Raw genomic sequence first — 18,808 nt, 5'->3', positions numbered from 1 at the left:
TGCCTCAGTGGTCACGCTCCAGCCGAGGTAGGGGTTTCTCCGCCTTGCGTCCCAGCGGTGGCAGCACACGCTTGGGACACGGTTTTTAGGTACATATGGTGTCTCTCTCTTTACACGCTTCAGGGAAGGCCCTACATTCCCCTGCACACTGCGGCCTTCCTGGTGGGTGCCCGCTGAGACGTGGGGGCCGCTGACCTACCCCTCCTGGGGAGCCTCCCTCCCTGTTCCCGCCAGCGCCAATTCTTTTGAGTTGGCAAATCCGCGAAGCGTCCTCAGCAGCCCCTTCTCTGGCCCCCTACATGAACCAGCCCATGTCATCAACACTCCAGGTTGTCTGTCGCCCGGCACAGTTACTCACCCAGGTCCTCAGAATCGGACAGCAGCCCAGACCGAGCGCTGGCAGGTGGGCGGGACCGGGTCCCCCCACCCTGTTTGCAGACACAAGCAGCCGGCCGGGCATGGCCCCCAGAGTCCCATCCAGGGAGCTGGCAGGGGTCTCGGGATCTCACGATTGACCACCTGCTGTCACAGAGGAGAACGCCGAGAGCACAGGACCGGGCTTTGGGAAGTGCCACCCTCAGCTCCCCTTCACCACCCAGTGGCTCTGTGGCTCTGAGCAGCCACGACCCCCCCCCCACCCCTGGTCTGGGCCTGAGCATCACCTTCCAAAACAGTTGAGACGTTTGGACTGTGAGCAGTTCCCAGAGTCTCAGGGTTTCGGGGGAGAGCTTGCTGGAAACGCATGTGTTTGGCCCACCTTAAACTGAGGGTGTTGGTCAGAATGCTTAATGGCAGGCAACGGAGTCACCTTGGTGCACGAGTCCCTTGAAACAGAAGGGGTCTCGTTAAGAGCTACGAGGCAGTTCCGTGGTGGAGGCGGCGGCGGGCTGAGTGGGTGTATGGAGACCAGCCAGAGACCAGGCACTGGGGCTGAACCGCAGATCAGAGCCACGGCCGACTCTGCAGGGGCCGCACGGCAGTGGACACCCATCACTCGGGGCTGGCGTGAGCATCGGCGGGGGCTGGGACGCGGGAAGCGCCACTGGAGCTTCCCGGAAGGACCAGGGGACCCTGACTCCCTCCCCAGCTCCAGCCTAGACACGTCACTTCGTGCCCCGAGACTCTTCAGGATGAGCCAGTGGGGGGCCGCCCGCGCATCTGCCTCGCTGCCCGAAACTGCACTGGAAGCGAGTCTGCTCAGTTCAGAGGTCAGCCGGGCTGGCACATCGTGGGCGAGGCGACCGAATCAGCTCACGGCCTGAAGAGCTGGCACGAGTCAGAGAGACTCGTCAGCACGTACGTGGGGCTCAGCGCTGAAGGCTGTGCCCAGACCCTCGATGTGTGGGTGCTGCTCCACCTCGCTGCCCGGGCTCCGCCGTCTCGCGGTTGGTGCCGGGTGCAGGCGCCGTCCTTGACAGGGGTGCTCTCGGCCCACATATTGCAGTCACAGCGGTGAGCAGCGGGGGCCGGGGGACAGGGGGTGGGAAGGCTCTCCCGCTGAGCAGAGTCAGCACCCAGCTCCCTTCTCTTGCAGAGGCAGCGTTTTGTTCCGCGAGGTCGTGCAGATGAGCTTCGAGATAGCCAGCTTCAGCAGCCTGTCGGGGACGCAGCCCATCACCTGGCAGGTCGAGTACCCAGGCAAGGGAAACACAGACGTCGCCGCGTCTGAGATCTTCATCAGCCAGAAGGACCTGGTTGGCATTGTGCCCTTAGCCATGGTAAGTCTCGGGGGGTCGTGGGTGTGCCAGCATTCAGGGACGGTGTCCTCGTGTCCTTCCTGTCATCCCCTAGGATGTCCGCAGTGATTTTTTCATGGGGTGTTGGCATGAAAACTTTTCCATTTCCCACCCCATCCCCCCAGCCCTGGAAGGTGCTGGGTTCTGTTAGTCCAGCCTTTCTCAACTTCCGGTTATTTCAGGCGTCATGGCGTTTGCCGTGTCCCGTGATTATTTAACTTCGTTTTTCTTTCCGAGTCCATCCCAGTTCTTTGTTATAAGGAAACGAGGTTGCCTTGCACATTAGTCCGGAGGGGTCTGGTTTTGCTGCCGTAACAAACCACCCCAAGAGCTCAGGGGCCCGATGCAACGTAGGAGCCCCTCGGGCTTCGGGACAGCTGGGAGACGGGTGCGGGAGAAGCGCTGGGCGAGTGCCCAGACGACGCGCAGACACTGAGGCGTTCCCCCCGGGCAGTCCTCAGAAATCAGCAACAAGCGGCCCAGTCTGGCCCTTGGGGGCCTCCACTCTGGGGACAGCAAACAGGCAGCCACTCCCTAAGCCAAGACCAGGTCACGACCAGACGCTGCCGTGGAGTCCGGCGACACGGGCGAGCAGGGAGGAGCGCCGCCTGTGTCTGCCTGTGTCTCCGTGTTCCTCGCTAGAGCTTGTCTTTAAGTAAAAAACTAAGTGTCGTGTGCGTCTGGGGAAGGCGGGGGGAGCCAGAGGCCCTCTGCCCAGGGCCTCGAATTGCTGAGACACGGTCGGGTTTTCCTGGACTTTTGAAGCTTTGCCACAATTTGGCTTTTTCTCCTTTGCACGTTTAACATGAAATCATGGTCCCTGAGGCACAGTGGGAACTTGGTGGGGGAGATTCTTACACAAAGCTTTAAAATTTCTAGAAGGCACCCCTATCTCTCTGTAGGAAATCAAACTTAAAATACAGTGGCCGACACCGGGCTGTGTGGCGGAGAGATTGCTACGTGCTCTGCAGCCTGAGAAATGGTGATGCGAATCCTCGCCTTTCTGGGGTGTCGCGGAGATTTATTACCGCAGGCCACGAGGTCCCCGGAGCCTCCCGCACCCCATGCAAATTACGCGGCAAGAGGGGGCTGTCGGAGTCTGGCCTCTCGAGTGGTTTAGCCAGGGGAGGTGCGGGTGGGGATTGGACAGAGAAGGGGGAGACCAAGTCTGCTGCGGTGGCTTGAATCGTGTCCCCCCAAGGAGACATGTGGACGGCCTAACTCCCCCTCCTGTGCCACCCCACCCTCCTGTCCCCCACCCCACCCCCATGGCTAAGAGTGCGACCTGGTGTGGATGGAGGGCCTGTGCGACTGTGGTTAAGATGAGGCTCTAACGCCCGTGACTGGTGGCAAGACTGGACAGGAGGAGGTGCAGGGACAATGGTGGCAGGGACTGGAGGCATGTGCCTACAAGCCAAGGACTGCAAAGGGCTGCCAGCCACCCTCAGAATCTAGGGGAGAGGCGAGGACAGGGCCCCCCAGACCTTCAGAGGGGGCACAGTCCGGCGGACACCTTGATTCAGGACTTCTGACCAGCAGAATCGCTGGGGATGTGTTTCGGTGGTTCTGAGTCACCGAGCAAGTAGCAGGCGGCACAGCAGCCCTGGACACCAGCACATGCCTACCCCTCCCCCAGCTGTGGGTCTGCCAGGGGCTCCTGAGCTGGCGGGGACTCTGCCCCCCGGGGTCTTCCTCCCTGCGTGCCAGCCACCGGGCAGCCTTGCGTGGCCCCCGGACTCCTTATATGTCTGGCTGTTCCTCCTTGCTGCTTCCCAGGCCCTGCCCTCCATCCACCCAAGGCCTTCCTCATGCAGCCTCTATCTCAGCCCAGACCTGAGCGCTACTGAGGGACAAGCCACGTGCCCCTCTCGTATCTCCTGCCAGGGACCCCACCACGATTGTCCTTAGCAAAGGACAAAATCACCGGAGTCTCCTTTCCTCCTCCAGCCGCGGACGCTCGCACTGCAGGGGGAGGGGAAGGCGTCCGGGTGGGCGTCTGAGCACCGCGCTGGGTCTTCCCACCAGCGTCCTGCTTTTCCGCCGGCTTTGCCGCTGCTGACGTCCGAGCAGCTGTGGAATGTGCGCTAAGAAGCCCGTGGCGTCCCGGAGATGCCGGGGCAGCGTGCCCGTCTGTGAGGGATGGATGACTTACAGTGGCTCTGGGGTCTGCGGGGAAGCCTGCCCGCAGCGTCCCCTGGGTTCCAGGACGGAGAGGCGGGCCTTTCTGAGTGCCAGGGGCCTCTCCTCTGACGGGGGCTGGAGAATGCTGTGTTTAAGACGCCCATGGGAAAATAACAGGTTACTGTTTTTTCAGCAATGTCCTCCCCTGTTCGCCAGGCTCCTTCCCCAAACAGAGCGTTTTACGTTCATGACTTTGGAGGCGGACTTTGAGGCTGGCTCTGAAGGTCTGGAGCAATCGAAAACTGTTCACCTGGTTGACAAGTAACCATGGGAGCAAAGGGAGAGTGTTCCTGTTGCAGCTGAAGATTAACTTGGGAATTAAGTTTCGACATAGCCCTGCCTCCTGCTAACCCACAGGCTTCTGTCCCCGAAGCAAACCCGTGACTCACCTGTGGCTGTTCGGACCCCACGGTCGTGTTGTCAGGGTGGCCCTGTCTGTGCCCGAGAAGAGATGCCTGGCCCGCCGCCCGCCACCAGGTCAAGGGTCAGAAAAACGGGAGCGTCAGCGGGTCCTTAGTCTCACGGCCCACATTCTCCGAAATTGGGTGTCCCATCCGTAAAGGGAGGAAGGGGTGGATTCAGCGATGGCTCCGTGCGCCCCAAGTTCCTCCTCTCCGTGATTTCGCTTACTTGGGAAATAAGAGCCATGTCCTCCTCTTAAACACTATATAGCTTTGTGGGGGTGGGGCAGGGATGGACAACATGTAGATAAGAAAAAGCCACCTCTCATTATTAGACGGGGGGCAGGCGCTGCTTCTGAATCTTGGCGACCGTGGAAACGCGGTCGAGAGCATGGAGGTGCGGACGTTCTTCCAAAGGGGAGTTGGGGGTTTTTCCTGATAGACGCAGGGAAGCGGACTTCTTCACCATAAGGAAGTTCCGTCTTTAATTTTAGGAGGAGCTTCCACGCTGCTGTCCACAGCGGCTGCGCCCGTCCGCACTCCCACCAGCAGTGCACGGGGCCCCTGTCTCCACGTCCTCACCCGCAGTGGTTTGTGGGTTTCCTGATGGCAGTCATTCTGACACGTGTGAGGTGACATCTCGTTGTGGTTTCAATCTGCATGTCTCTCATGACTGGTGACGTTGAACGTCACACGTCTCTGGGCCCTCTGTGTCCTCGAGGGAGAAATGCTGTTCAGGTCCTCTGCTAATTTTTTAATTGGGTCGTTTGGGTTTTTTGGTGTTGGGTTGTATCAGATATTTATAAATTTCTTTATAAAGAAATGTCACAGCCCTGGCTGGCATAGCTCAGTGGATTGAGCGCGGAGCTGCGAACTAAAAGATCGCGGTTCGATTCCCAGTCAGGTCACATGCCTGGGTTGCAGGCCAGTTCCCAGCAGGGGTCACACGAGAGGCAGCCACACATTGATATTTCTCTCCCTCTCTCCTTCCCTTCCCCTCTAGAGATAAATAAATAAAATCTTTAAAAAAAGAAATTTTATTTCTTTTTGCTCTAGCCCTAGGGTGGAGCACAGCCCACCCAGCCACACTGGCAGCCCTGCCTGAACTTAGCAGCACACCGAGTAAAGCCGCTCTCCCGAGTGATGCTATCTCCATGATATTTATTTCCACGTCACTTTTCCTCCCCCCTCAGCTCATTTCTCAGCACCGCGCCGGGGACTTGGACTCTGGTCACCGTGCCAGAGCCTGACGTCGCTGTCGGGAGCGGCTTCAGACTCACAGTGTCCCTTTACTTCCTTCCGGCAGGCACTCGGCAAGGCAGGGTTTGCTAGAAAACCAGGAGGGACGCCTATTCAGTGCCTTCTCGGGCACCCAGTCGGGCATCCGTGCCTCCTCGGCTGTCCTGGTCCCAGCCGAGGAACGCAGGGCGGTGTGCACGCCACCCCCTCCCACCCTGATCCTGGCCAGCGACTCAGAGCAGGCGTATCAATCACGCGCTGTAATCAGACCTAAATCCACTCACAAGCCTGTTCCTTGTGTTATCTCGGCTGCGGGCCTGCAGCCCATTACGAGATTTAAATAACAAATGTTCCGAGATGCCGTACAGTGCTCTGTAATGGGCAGAGAAACTCGTTTTCCGACGCTCCCCCCACCCTCCCCGGGCCAGAGCGCAAGCCCGGCCGCCCGCACGAAAATTCTTCAACAGAAAAACGAAAAGGAACTGTTAATGGAATGTCACTGTCGAGAGCCCCGGGTGGGTGCCAATTTGAATGGGAGTTAATCTTGCTGTTTTGCTTTATAAATTAATAGAATGCTGAGATGAAATGATATTTCTCTTCCTGGCCTCCATCGGGGGTTTGCCACGCCGTTTGCAAAGGTCAGATCGGCACGTCCATCTGTCTTATTGGAAGGTGTTTCCTTTTCCTTCCGAACAGGCGTGTGGGAGAGTCCCAGGTTTTTCTTTGAGGAGCCGCCTGCTAGCGGGGTCCCCTGAACCCCTGAAACAGATCTCCATCAACCAGCAGAAATCGGAAGTGCCGTCGGCCACGTGTGGTCCTGGTTCCGAGTCCAGAGGCGACTTCTGAGTGCCGTGGGTGGCCACCGGGGTCACTCAGGTGGTGTGAGCCGCACCAGGCCGTGGTCCCGCCTGGACCCTGTCCCAGGGGGGGTTCCCCTTTGCCCGGGCTCTGTGGGGGTGTCCTGAGTGGAGCCCCAGGAGCAGGTCCGGCCACCTCTTGGTCCCTCAGGGCACCAATACCCTCACTGTGCCCCCACCTCTGTGTCCCTCATCCCCTTGCTGGGGTGGCCGAGTCCTGTCGCTTCCGGTAATGTGCCGATTCTCCTCGTGTCCTCTCCCTAACGTTTTTCCAGTCACAGCTGACATCCGAGGCGACGGGGGTCCAGGGGCACGGCACAGCGATCAAACGCGTGATCCCTAATTTCCTCCTCAGAGGGGCTATGCACCCCACAGTTTACGGAAGACTTTCCCTGTTGGGTCTCACTGCCTGCCTGTCGCCGTCGGTCCTGAGAAACTTCCTCCTGAGGCAAATGCCATCCTTCCCCCCTGAAAATGGGGTGTCTGATCCTGGGGACCCGGAATGTAAAACTGGCAAGACTTTCAGAAACCAGAGCTGCCCGGCTTGGTGCACCTGGGAAGGCGGGGTTTGCCGAGTCCCGCGGAGAGGCGTCTGCGTGAAGATGAGAAACGTTTGCTGAGCGCACGGTGCTGTGCTTGTCCCTGTGTGTTCACCGTCTCACGGAGCCCTCCTGGCAGCTGCGTCGCAGAGTCTGAGCCGGCGGTGTCTGCGCCGTGGGCTGGTGTGCCTCCCGGTCACACAGTGCGGAGATGGCACAAAGGACCACGTCGAACCCCGGAGTCTGTCATCTTCACTCCGACACCTCATACTGGGAAATTCTCCCAGTAACATGGTGAGGGGGTGGGGGGTGGATGACAACGAAGGAGCTGATGGTGGTGGTGGTGGTGGTGGTGGTCCCGGTGATGGTCCTGGCGATGGCAATAATACCATCTCTGAGAACAGCCCCATCGGAGCTGATGAGCATGGAAGCTGGAGAGACCAGCGTCTCTGGTGCAGAAGCAGGCGTCTGTGGAACACCCCTGTGGCCACACTTCAAGTGGGTGAATGGCGTGGCATGTGCATTGTGTCTGAAAAAGCCATGTCCAGCTGTGCCGCTGCCCAGCCCCGCTCCACCCACAAACACCGGCCCCTCTGAGAAGGTGAACCGTTCCCGGTCAGAACGCAGACTGCAGAAGCAACCCGCCCAGCTGGGAGCCTGACACCCTGCTCCTCCAGACCACACTGACCCCCAGAACCCCCACCTCCCCACGTTTTACCTCCAGCCCTCGCGGCGTGCTGGGTCCCCCCTCGCACAGCTGCATCCGGCCTGCAGGCCTCTACCCACCTGCTGTCCCCCTGCACCGACGGGGACACTGAGCCATTTCACCGTCTCCTTCAGGGACAGTAACATCACAGTAACCAGAGACAACTGTCCCAGCATCCCCATGGGCTTTGTGCTGAGACGAGTTGAACTCCCCAAAAGAGACATTTCCAAGTCCAAACCCCTGGTGCCCGTAAACGTCACCGTACTCAGAAATGGGGTCTTTGCAGATGTGATTAAGGCAAGGGTCAGGTGCGGTCACCCTGGATTTGGGGCGGGTCCACGAGCGTGTCCGTGTGACTGCTGGAAAAGCAGACGCAGAGACTGAGCGGCATGGCCACAGGCCAAGGTGTGCCAGGGCCACGGCCACCCTGCGAAGCCGGAAGAGGCAGGACGGCCCCTCCCTGGAGCCTTCAGAGGGAGCCCAGCCCTGCCTGCGCCTTGCTGTCGGACTTCCGGCCTCCAGAGCTGGGAGAGGCACGTGGCTGTGGTTCTAAGTCACCGGGTTAGTGACGGTTTCTAACAGCAGCCTCAGGCAACCAAGACCGGGTCGCTGCTACTGCCTCCCCCTTTTTAAGGAGGAGGAAGCTGAGAAGGGTTGAGCAGTTCGCCAGACACACAGCAAACAGGCAGCAGCCGGGGAGAACCGGGTGGTTTGCCGCCAGTGCCCCACCGGGACAGCTGGCAGAGATCCGGCCGGGCTTCGCGAGCGTTCTGCAAGCAGGGGCAGTGGACGGTCGCATCTGCCGAGAGCCGCCCCTGTCCTGGCCACTGCCATCACTGCTCACAGACCCTCAGGGAACTCTTCCGCCCTGGATGTGCCCAAGAAACCGTGGGGGTGACAAGCGTGTCTCTGTCCTTCAACCACTGAAAAGCAAGGCGAGGTTCTCCCTCCCCCCCCAGACTCGTACGTTGTGCCCAGCATGTCAGGGGACCCCGCTCAGGACAAGGGACTTTACAACCAGATTGCCGTTTCTGCATCCGTAAATTGTGTCTGCAAAGCTGGCCAGGGCAGGGGAAGTGGGACTCAGTGCCCCTCCTTTGCACAAGGTTCGCATTCATCGGAGAGGTCAGCCCGGGGGCAGTGGGGGCCCCGTGGCTGCAGCTGTCTGTGGAAGTCGGTGTACCTCCCATTCCAGTGGGCTCCCTGGACTCCTCAGCAGACACCTGTCAACCTGAAGGAAGAGGTGGCGGCCCCTTGGCTGAGGATCTGGGCTCTCTCTCGGGGTGGAGAGCAACCGCCTCGCCGGCAGCCGCAGGGCTCGGAGCTGACAGCAACCTGACTTGGCACCGGTGCCCTGACATGTCACCGTTCAGCTGCGGGCAGGCTTTTTAGAATCCCAACTTTACAAGGCAATCTGACATGGTGAAATGTGAAACCCTCCTAATTATCTGTATGTTGGTAATTAATGGAAACGGCGGGTGGCATAAAGGATTGTGAGGTTTGTCCCATCAAGCAGCTTCCAGCGACCCTTGTCATCTGCTTCCGATTTTTCTTTCTTTCTTTTTTTGGTCGGTGATGAGCCAACACGGCCTTCCCGACACCCTATCATTCGCTTGTTTTCAAATCCCGTTAACATCCAGGCGACATCCGGTGTCAGAGCAACACCGTGATGGATTCGTGCCAGGACTCACCGCGGTGATTCATTTAAATCTGAGATGCTGGGAGAATTAAAACAGTCCATGCCGCCTGTCCCTGGGAAATGCAAACGGAAGCGCGTGGAGTTACGCCTCACTCCCTCCTGCAGCCCCACGGAGAAGACGGGCAGTCTTGGGCACAGCTGTGGGTGCGGGGGCCCACCTGAGTCGGCGTGGGGAACGTGAGATGGAACGTAAGTCACGGGGAAGCAGCTTTATTGATGTGTCACACGTCCACGTCCCACGCCACACAGCACATCGGCCCCAAGGTCTGTGGGGAGGTGAGAACACCTTCCCACCGGGAGACAGGTGGGCCGGCATTGCTGGGCAAGGTGATGCATGATCACCCCAAACCAGACTCCTCCCAATAGCCCTGAGCCGGCACAAGAGTCAAGGAACGGAGAGGCAGCTAGGAAAGAGAACGCTACTTGGCAGTGAAAAAGGAAAAGTGACGAGGCACCACAGTGGACCGTGGTGAGAAGGGATGGGCGTTCCGCAGGGCACAGCTGTAGGAAGCCATGCGTGAGGCTTCTTACGGGTGGACCCGGGGCAACGAAGAGGCAATCAGAGCAGCCATGCCGGGGTCGGGGGGTGCCCTGGAGCAGAGATGCATTGCAGGTGTCATGGGGGAACCTTAGGGTGACAGAAGCCACTCAGTCATCCGACCGTACAGGTAAAATGGCCAGTGTTTACAGGGCGTTTACCTGGGAAGCAGCCCCAGAGTGACCAGCAGTATTAGGGAGTCCACTCCGCTCTCCCCTGATGGGATGGGGCCGAGGCTGGTGTTGCTTCAGAAAACTCAGGAATCAGTGGGCCAGCTGTCCCCTGCAGGGGACGTTGTGTGGTGCCTGTGCCTGCCACTAGGGGGCAGTATCAACCATCACTTCCACAGCAGATGGTCCATTTTCCTTCCGTAATTGTGGCCAATTAGGGTTCATGGGGGTTTGGGGTGGATGTGGGCGGGCCATGTTGAAGGGGAGCAGGAGTCCCCTGTGCCAACATCTAGGATGGGGTGACCAGGCCCGGGAGGTAGGGACCTCCCTGCCTCCACTCATCAGTGTCTTACTGAAGGGACACTGCCCAGGTCTGTCACGGGCAACCCTGCCCCCAGCCCGACCCTCTGACCCCAAGACCCCGCGGCCAGCTTCCTCTTTGCATCATCCGGAGTTCACGCCTGCGTTCACAACCCCACACCTACTAGATACAAGCGCTCTGAGTGATTTGACGGACACCAAGAAAGCCCACCTCCCCGGTTCTGTCCCCCGCTGGCCCGAAGCCTTTGTCTCAGGAACTCAGTGTTGGTGACATGGCCTCAGAGTGTCTCCCTCTTGCTGGGGTCCCTCCGAGGGTGCAGGGCCCCCGGCAGGGCTGCCAGCCCAGTCCAGTCACCGAGCAAGATGGGTGTGTGTGTACCAGAGGGTCCTCTCGTGTCTGGGCGGGCTCCACGCCTGGCGACTCTGGGTGACGTGCCAACTGTGGGACTCACGCAGCCTGGGTTGTTTCTCACACTCACACAGAGCGTGGTGCAGGTCCGCCAAGCGTGGATACGACTCCCAGCAGCCTGCGCCATGCCCCCAGGGGGCCCCACCAGGGAGAGAGAAAGCAGAGGGCTGGCCCATGGGTCCTGACGGGGATCACCCAGAAGGGACACGCATCACCCACTGTCACATTTCACCGGCTGCAGAGAGCCCGGTCTCAGGGGCTCAGGGAGGAGAGGAAGGCAGCCCAGGTGTGGGGGCTGTTGGACACAGAGGGGCCCACGGGCCGCTGCTGTCCCTGCAGAAGGTGGCCTGAGCCGGCTCTGCCCTTGGAACTGGCCTTTGAAACGCCCTGAATTCTTCGCAGTGGCACTGGTACAACTTCCACGGGACCAAAAGGCACTCGAGTTTTGGAAGCAGGAAGGACGTACAGGGTGGGGCAAAGGTAGGGTCACAGCTGCCCGTATGAAAAACACGACAATAATGAATAAACAACAACACAGGAGTGGACCCGGCACTTCACTCCTCACAGCTCCGACCCTGCCTCTGCCCCACCCTGTGCATCCCAGTTGTCTCCCGAGCTGGGCGAGGGCTGGGGTGGGGGGGAAACAGCCAGAAAAGAGAGCGCTGTTTGACAGTAAAGAAGGTGGCAGAAATGTGGCATTTGTCTGGGAGCCTGACGCCACACATTCCGCCGCGTGCCGTCCCCAAGGGCGGCCCCGGGTAATAACTCATTTGCAGCGCCGGACCTCGTGGAGAGGCAGGCCTTCTTCAATTGAATTGCTTTCTCGTTTTAAATGAGCATTTGGAATAGCATCTCCATCTCGTATTAGAGGTAAATTGACGGGTGAGGGCGGCCCGGCTCCGGCACCCCGGTTTGCGCTGTGAGCGACTGGTAAGTAAATGAAGTGGGAGTTGAGTTTCCCCGTCCTGACAGAGCCCGGAATTATGGGCCTGTTTCCGCAAGCCCGCAGAGCTGTTAGCGCGGTCCTGGGGGAGGGAGGCGCGTGTGCTCAGCCGCCGTTGGAGACCAGCCGCCTCTCCCAGGATTGATCTGCTAAGTGATCTGCTGTTGTGGGGCTGCGTTCCTCCCGCGGGGTGAGCAGCTGGTGGGGGGGGGTGTGCGGAGCGGTGGGGGGAAGAGGGGCGAGGCGTGCGTTGGACTTCACGTGGTCCTGCGCAGTCGAAAACCCGCAGGCTGGACATCTGGAGGTCACTCCCTAAGACCAGCTGCCTTTGAGTCTGACCATCTGGGCACCTGCTGATGAAGACGCCGGTGAGACTCTCACAAAAGTCACTGCTGTGCCTGAAGCTGATGCCATTGTATTAACCAGTGTCACCCCCATAAAATTCATTTTTGAAAGGTTGAAAAATGTCATTGCTGGACCACCCCAGACAGGAGGTTAGGGCACCTTCGTGGCCGCCACGTGCAGGGGCCCCCAGAAAGCTCGGAATCTCGCCGGTGGCCTTTCATTCCCATTGGCAGTCGGCGGAAACAGGGCTGAGGGGGAGCGCTCTGCCGAATGGACCGGCACAGGCGCCCCCCCCCCCCCGATCAGAAGAGACCAGAAGCAGGAGGCTGACCCGTCGGAAAGCAGACCGGCTGCACGGCGAGATCCCCGCCTACCAGCTCAGGTGTGCGGACACAAAGCACCATTCAGGTGCCCCATCCGGGTCCCCCGCAGCCCTTCTCGGGGCTTCTGCCCCCTGCACTCTCTATAGCAGCTCTTGGCTGCCCAGCGATGCTGAGGACAATTCAGGTCCGAACCCTGAGCCACCCAGTGCCCTTGGCCTCCATGGCCCTGGGCGGTGGTCTCGGCACCCCTGCAGCTGTCTCTGTGTCAGACCCAAGGCCACGGCCTCCTTTGCACGGCTGGCGCGGTCAGGCGACGACTCCGTGGATGTTCTGCGGCCCGCCCGAGGGGAGCAGGCCGAGGCCCCTCTTCTACCTAACCCAGGGCCACCTTCCAGCAGCCCTGTCCTTCCTGTCCTGTCCCCTACGTGCTTTCGGAACCTCAAACTGGAAAGACGTGAGACAGCCTGTCTCTTTTCTCATCTGTCCCTGCGTTTGTGAGTGTCTCCCATGAGCAGTCACTGGTCCAGGACGGGACGGAGGCGTCAACAAGACAGGCACAATGTCATCTCGTGCACCTTCCACCTCAGAGGGAGACAGATGTCACCCCACAGCTGGAATGAAACCCGAGGGTCTCACGGGGGAGCCACGCTCTGGAGTGCCCAGCTGGGAACAGCACTGGGGAGGGGTGGGTGTGGGAGGTGACGCGTGACCTGACCCCAGGGAGCTTAGGATGGAGGGAAGAGCATTCCAGGCGGAAGGAACAGAATGTGCAAAGGCTCTGTCAGGCTCAAGTACAGCGAAAGGTCACAGCGGCAGCAAAGCATCGGGAGGAGGAGTCCAGCCCCGTGACGCAGCCGGGATCGGAAACAGAGCTCTGACACCTGCCACCATGCAGCTGACCCTCAAAATGCAACACCGCGTGAGGGACACCAGACACAGAATGTCACGCGGTGTGTGGTTCCATTTCTGGGAGATGCGCAGAGCAGGCAAGTCCACCGGGACAGGATGCTGATGAGGGGTTGCCGGGCGACGCGGGACGAGGACGTGAGGCAGTGACTGCGGACGGACCTGGGGCTGCCTTCGGGATGAAGACAGGGTGGGTGGCGGCATGTGGAATGGGGGGCTTTCTGAAGGGGCTCCCCCAGGATGTGCACCGTGTGTTTGCTTTCCTAAGGTTACTTCTCGGTGGGTTTAAGGGCGTGGCTGGCGGACGGCCCGGGGATCTGCGTGGGGCCCCGTCACCGCAGCTCCAAGCCCACCTCCACACTTCTCGGCAGCTGTAGGGTGACATTTCCTCACCTCCCCGTGACCTGCCCTACTAAGTGGGGAGCACGAAGCCCCCACCTCGTCAGGCAGTGGGAAGAGTGGAGACGCGGGTACACGCAGAGAGGCCTGGAGCAGAATTCAGTCCCTGGAAAACACAAGGTCACGGTGGGCTGGGCGGTGGCCGGGGATGGGGTTGGGACTGTCCCAGGTAGGACGGTGCTGACTGCCCAAGTTCAGCGTCGGCTCACAGGGGTTGTTTTATGTGAAGGAGGGAGCCTGCCTCTGAGAGGGTGGCCGGCAGGAGACGTCGGGGGTCAGACCCGCGTCCTCGGGCCTCAGTTCCCGCCCCGCACCAACTTCAACCCTCTCCCTCCGCCTCGGTGAAGGTCAGATGCGGCAGTCATTCACGTGAGCGCGTTCTGCAAAGGATGGAGGGCCAGGTATGGATTTAATTCTGCCCCCGAAAAGGCAAGTTGAGATTGACTCTCAATACCTCTGCCTGAAGCCTTGGTTGGGAACGCCGCGGTCTTTGCCATTCACATCTGCGTGAGCCGAGATCTCGGGTGCAGCTCTAACCCAACGCAGCGGGGGTTCTTATGCAAGGGGACCTGTGGGCACAGACACACACAAAGGAGAAGGGGCCCTGAGATGACCGGGGGGCACGTGTCTACAAGCCAAGGGATGCCCAGGGCGGCCAGCCACCACCCGAAACCAGAACACACAAGAAAAGATTTTTCTCTGCAGGTGTCAGAGGGAGCGCGGTCCTGCCTGCCCACACCCCGGTCTCAGGCTCCCGGCCTCCGGGACTGAGAGAGAACAAATCTGTGTTGTTTCAAACCTCCCAGTGTGTGGTGCTTTATAGCCACAGCCCCAGAAAACGAATTGGCGAAGGCCGCGGTTGTTGTGATGAGGATGGTCGGCGAGAGTGGGAGCGCTCACCGCCTGGCGCCTCGCGGGCGGTAAATCCGAATCAGAGATACGTTAGAGGCGGCCCCTGGGATGTCTGAGCGCCCGGCACACACTCTGCTTGGGGGCGCCAAGCGTTTTTTGCTTCTAGAGCTGCAGGCCGACGTGTCCACTGCTCTCCACGCTGCGATTTCCGGGAGGAATTTCAAACAGATGGCAGAGGAGAGCGTGGCCCTGAGAAGGGCCACAGGACAGGTGCCCTGCCAGGTCACTGGTGGAGGTCTGTCCTCAGGCTCTCTGTCATGTGAGGAAGGGAAGGCAGTCCTCAGGGACGGTCCCCTCCCTTGGGCCCCTGCCTCTCCGCCCCCTGGTCCTCGCTGTTCCCACAGAACCGAAGCTACGGCAACCAGGAGATGACCGGCTGCCGGTTTCCACACCCCTGCCGGCTGCACACTTCCCCACCGGTGTCTTCTCGAGCATTTTTAAATCAATCTCACCCAAACAAAACATGCGGAATTCATGGGGACTATTTATTAGGAAACAGGAGAGGCGGAGGCAGTGTGGTCAGGTAAGTGGGTCCAATGTGCCCGCTGCCGGCGGGTGACGAAGTTTTTCTCTCCCCCCGCTGACGAAACAGATCATTAGTCAGTGTGGCAGGGCTGGGCGTCTGCGCACAGCCTGGAGGGAGGGGAGGCCACATCGGCGGGGGGGATTCCAAGGGGCCGCCCCGCAGCGTCTGTGCACAGAATGCATTCCTAATCACGGGACCCTGGAAAGGGCTGGTTGAGGCCTAATGAAGTCAGCTTGTTAATCAGACAGCTCATCTGCTCTGGGCTCATCTGCCCCGAATCCAGAACCCTCCTCGCCAGCCCCTGGCTCATCAGCACGCCGGCTGGCTGCCTGGAGACCCACGCCTCCTTTAACGAGGATGCCTGGAACCGGGAAAGCGAAGCATCCTCTGAGAGCCCCTTTGCCGCTGCTATAAATCCGGCTGCATTGTCATTCTCTGCTTGGCTCCGCTGTCAGCCTTGGTCAACAGACGCTCCCGCCGTGACCCCCGGCCAAGAACAGTGGGACGACCGCCCCTCCCTGCCATTCCCAAACGCGCATGGCCGTCCAGCACCCTGGCCGTGGAGCTGCGGTCTCGGTTCCAGTCCTGGAAATGCTGCACGCCATTCCGCCACGTTTCAGTCTTCAGGCACCGTCTCCAGCAAGCGGAGAAAAAGCCTCAGGAGTCACAGAAAACCCTCACGTAACCAGGATCCGAAACACAAAAGAAGCTTATCTCACAAATGTAAATGAATCCATGAGCGTCCCTTAGTCCTCAAAGACCTAGGCGTCTCCTCTCTTTCTACCCCACCATCCTCAGGAAGTGGCTTTCATTCCCCAGTTTGCCTCATGGTCCAAAAGGGCTGCTGGGTTCCAGCCATTGTATCTGTACTCCAGGTAGCCAGAGCAGGGGAATAACATCTCCACTGACTGAATCCAGCTCCCATTAAACCAATTTCCTAAAGGGCTACATAATATTTCTACTTATATTTAGACTGACAATAGTTCTCAACCATTCAGCATCAGAATCCAGGAGAGATTGTTAAAAGAGAGGTGAATGGTTCCCACCTCCATCCTTGCTGACTCCGTGGGTCTGGGCTGGGGCCCAAGAACGTGCATTTGTAACAAGCTCCCCAGCGATGCTTCTGGGTCCAGCACCACACTCTGAGAGCCATTGTCCCGGATCTTCGTCCCACGTAGCTGCAAAGGAGCCTGGGAAGTTTAGTCTCTGAGCTGGGTACTCCTCCACTCCACCCCACCCCCCAAAAGTCACGGCTCGGTTACTAAGGAAAGGGAACAGAATCCGTATTGAGTTGGCAGCCAGCTGCTCTTTGCCACAATAGCTGAAGTCTTCATTCCCTTCAAACCGAACAGCTTTATTTTCGGTGCCCCTGCCTTCACCGGGCCACCTGTGGGACTCGGAGATCTTCGTCCCTGCTGCGTAGACACGGAACAGCCACCTGCTCTGGCCTCTGCAGAGGTGCCACCCTGGACACTTGTCTCCCTGTCTGAGAATCCAAAGTCAGCTTCCGCCAAGGAGAAGTGGGGACTTTCTGCTCGGGGGAATGGGTGCAAGGGACCCCCACGTTCTCCGCCGATTTTGGTCAAGATACTTCGGCAATGTGGTGAACCTTCTTCCCTCTTGGAATGGGGGGTGTGCCGCCTCCTTCCTGCTCCTCCCCCTCCAGACTCAGAGCTGCCTTCCAGGCTCTGGAGGGAGGGAAGAGCCCCCCAAAGGGGCAAAGTGCACTCATGTTGCAGAGCGTCCTCCCCCAGAGCAGGCGTCCCCGTGGGGTGCAGAGGCAGGACCTGGGGAGCTCTCCCCCTCTGTCCGGAAGGGACCCTTATCACTCCCTCCCCAGAAGGCTGGTCTGAGACCCCCATTCCCGAGGGGCCAGCCCCAGCCCACACTCCTCCCGGCTCCACAGCCTGGGGCTCAGCTTCCGGGCTCGGAGGCCACAGCGAGCCCCGTTCCCGGCGCCCCCAGATCCTGCTGCTGGTGCCTCCTGATCGACTGGGAGGTTTAACTGAATGACTCCCGCATCGACTTCCGAGCGGTGCTAGATTAGCTTCCAAATTAGTGACCGTCAAGCGCTCACTTTCTGGGGGCCGTGAGGAGTGGGTGGTGACGGAGGACATTGAACCTGAAGTTCAGGGATGACTCTCAGGGTCTGTTTTCCGGACTGAGGACGTCTGTTGTGGAGTAGCCACGTCCGTGCCGGGCACTGAGCGAGGGGCTTCCTCGTGGGCTCTCGTCTATTCCCAGAGGGCCCCTCAGCGGGCGGGCGCACCCATTGCTCCGACGGCAACGCCAGGCCCAGGGCAGGCAGGACTGGAGGCCACGGAGCAGGATGCAGGCGGCGGTAGAGCTGCCAAGGCCTCCAGGATCTGGGCCCCGGAGGCCAGCGTCCGGGCCCTTGTTTCTTGGTTTCCCAACCAGGCAGGACCTGGGATCTTCCCCATGCCGGCCACACCCATCGGGGGCCCGTCCAACTGTCCCAGATGTCCTTCTTCCAACCGCGTGGCGTGTTGTCCTGACCTCCTGTGCTCCAGCCGATGACGAGGAAATGGTGGTGGATTTTTTTTTACTCTCCTGCAGGAGCAGACATTCTGGGGTGCCCTCTACCACGCTGGAGTCTGCGAAGGCCAATCGTAGAGGCTTCTCACTCTTCAAGTATCCCGTTCCCCTCCTGGGGGTGACACGTGCCCGGAAACGAAGGCTGTGGCCATGCAAAAGCAGTCACAACTGTCAGTTACGGGCCACCACAAGCGGAGCCCCAGTTCCCATACCCCTGCCTTTTTAACCCGAGTCCCTCTGTTTCTTCTTGGGGGACAAAGCCTCGGGGTCCCCCATGTACAACGGGAGTTTTCGCGATGCCAACCAAGTCACAAAGGGCGCGGGCATCTGGGCCCGGGCACCCACAGGAAGTGCTGCCAGGAACAGTGAGTCGGAGGAGGAGACAGCTGAAGAGGCAGGCTGTGGGGACAGCCACGGGCGTCCACACCTGCGGGAACACTGGTGTCACGTGGAGAGTGGCCTGGATGCCACAGGACTCTGGGAGGCCCTTGGGGACAAAGCGAGAGCCCGCGATTTCGGGAGAATGCTCGGCTTGTGTGGGAGTCAGCAAGGGTGTTCTCTCAAGGGCTCTCTGTGAACACGCCAGGCTTTGCAGAATGTGTAGGTTTCAGCCCCGTATTCCTTCCAGCTCTGTCAGTATTTTTTTGAGCTTTAACACATGTAAAGATCAGTCTTGGCTCACAGATATTTATAAAACAGGCCCCTGTGTCAGGGTCACAGAAGGAAACGGGGGTGCCCCCCAGCAGCCTCACGACCTGAGAACCCGGGATGCACACGGAAGAGTTGGCGGCAAAGAGTTTGCAGAAGAGGCGGCGACACTGTGGCCGTCCCTGGGAAGGAGCCGGAAAAGGCTGCGGCGGGACTCCACTCGCTCTGCAAGCCAGCGGGCGAGATGGGTGTTCGGCGGGCGTGGAACACGCCTGCACACGCCTCTCTTCCCCTGCACAAGTCTCTGTCTTGGGCTCACACCTGCCGTGGGGGCAGGTGCCGTCCCGCCGGCCGGCTGGGCGGGCTTGTCTCACACTGTTGTAATCCCTTCGCGGCTCTCCGCCTTTCCCACGCTCCAGAAGTAGCGCTGTGCTCTATATTTACTTAAAAATTA

At 59.7% G+C, this 18,808-nt stretch overlaps 1 protein-coding gene across 1 annotated transcript in view; it reads left to right on the top strand.

Moving 5' to 3' along the window:
* TMEM132C (transmembrane protein 132C) overlaps positions 1-18,808 on the top strand; it is a 147,100-nt gene that overhangs the window by 109,767 nt on the left and 18,525 nt on the right. Inside the window, exon 4 of the mRNA XM_037051869.1 lies at positions 1,535-1,718. Coding sequence (XP_036907764.1) covers positions 1,535-1,718 — 184 coding nt within the window. The remainder of the gene's footprint in view (positions 1-1,534; positions 1,719-18,808) is intronic.

The sequence above is a fragment of the Sturnira hondurensis genome, unplaced genomic scaffold, assembly GCF_014824575.4.
Source record: "Sturnira hondurensis isolate 20B ecotype Veracruz unplaced genomic scaffold, ASM1482457v3 Scaffold0007406, whole genome shotgun sequence".
Classification (NCBI taxonomy): domain Eukaryota; kingdom Metazoa; phylum Chordata; class Mammalia; order Chiroptera; family Phyllostomidae; genus Sturnira; species Sturnira hondurensis.
The sequence above is the reverse complement of the archived record's forward strand: the minus strand, read 5'-3'. Positions and strand labels throughout refer to the sequence as shown.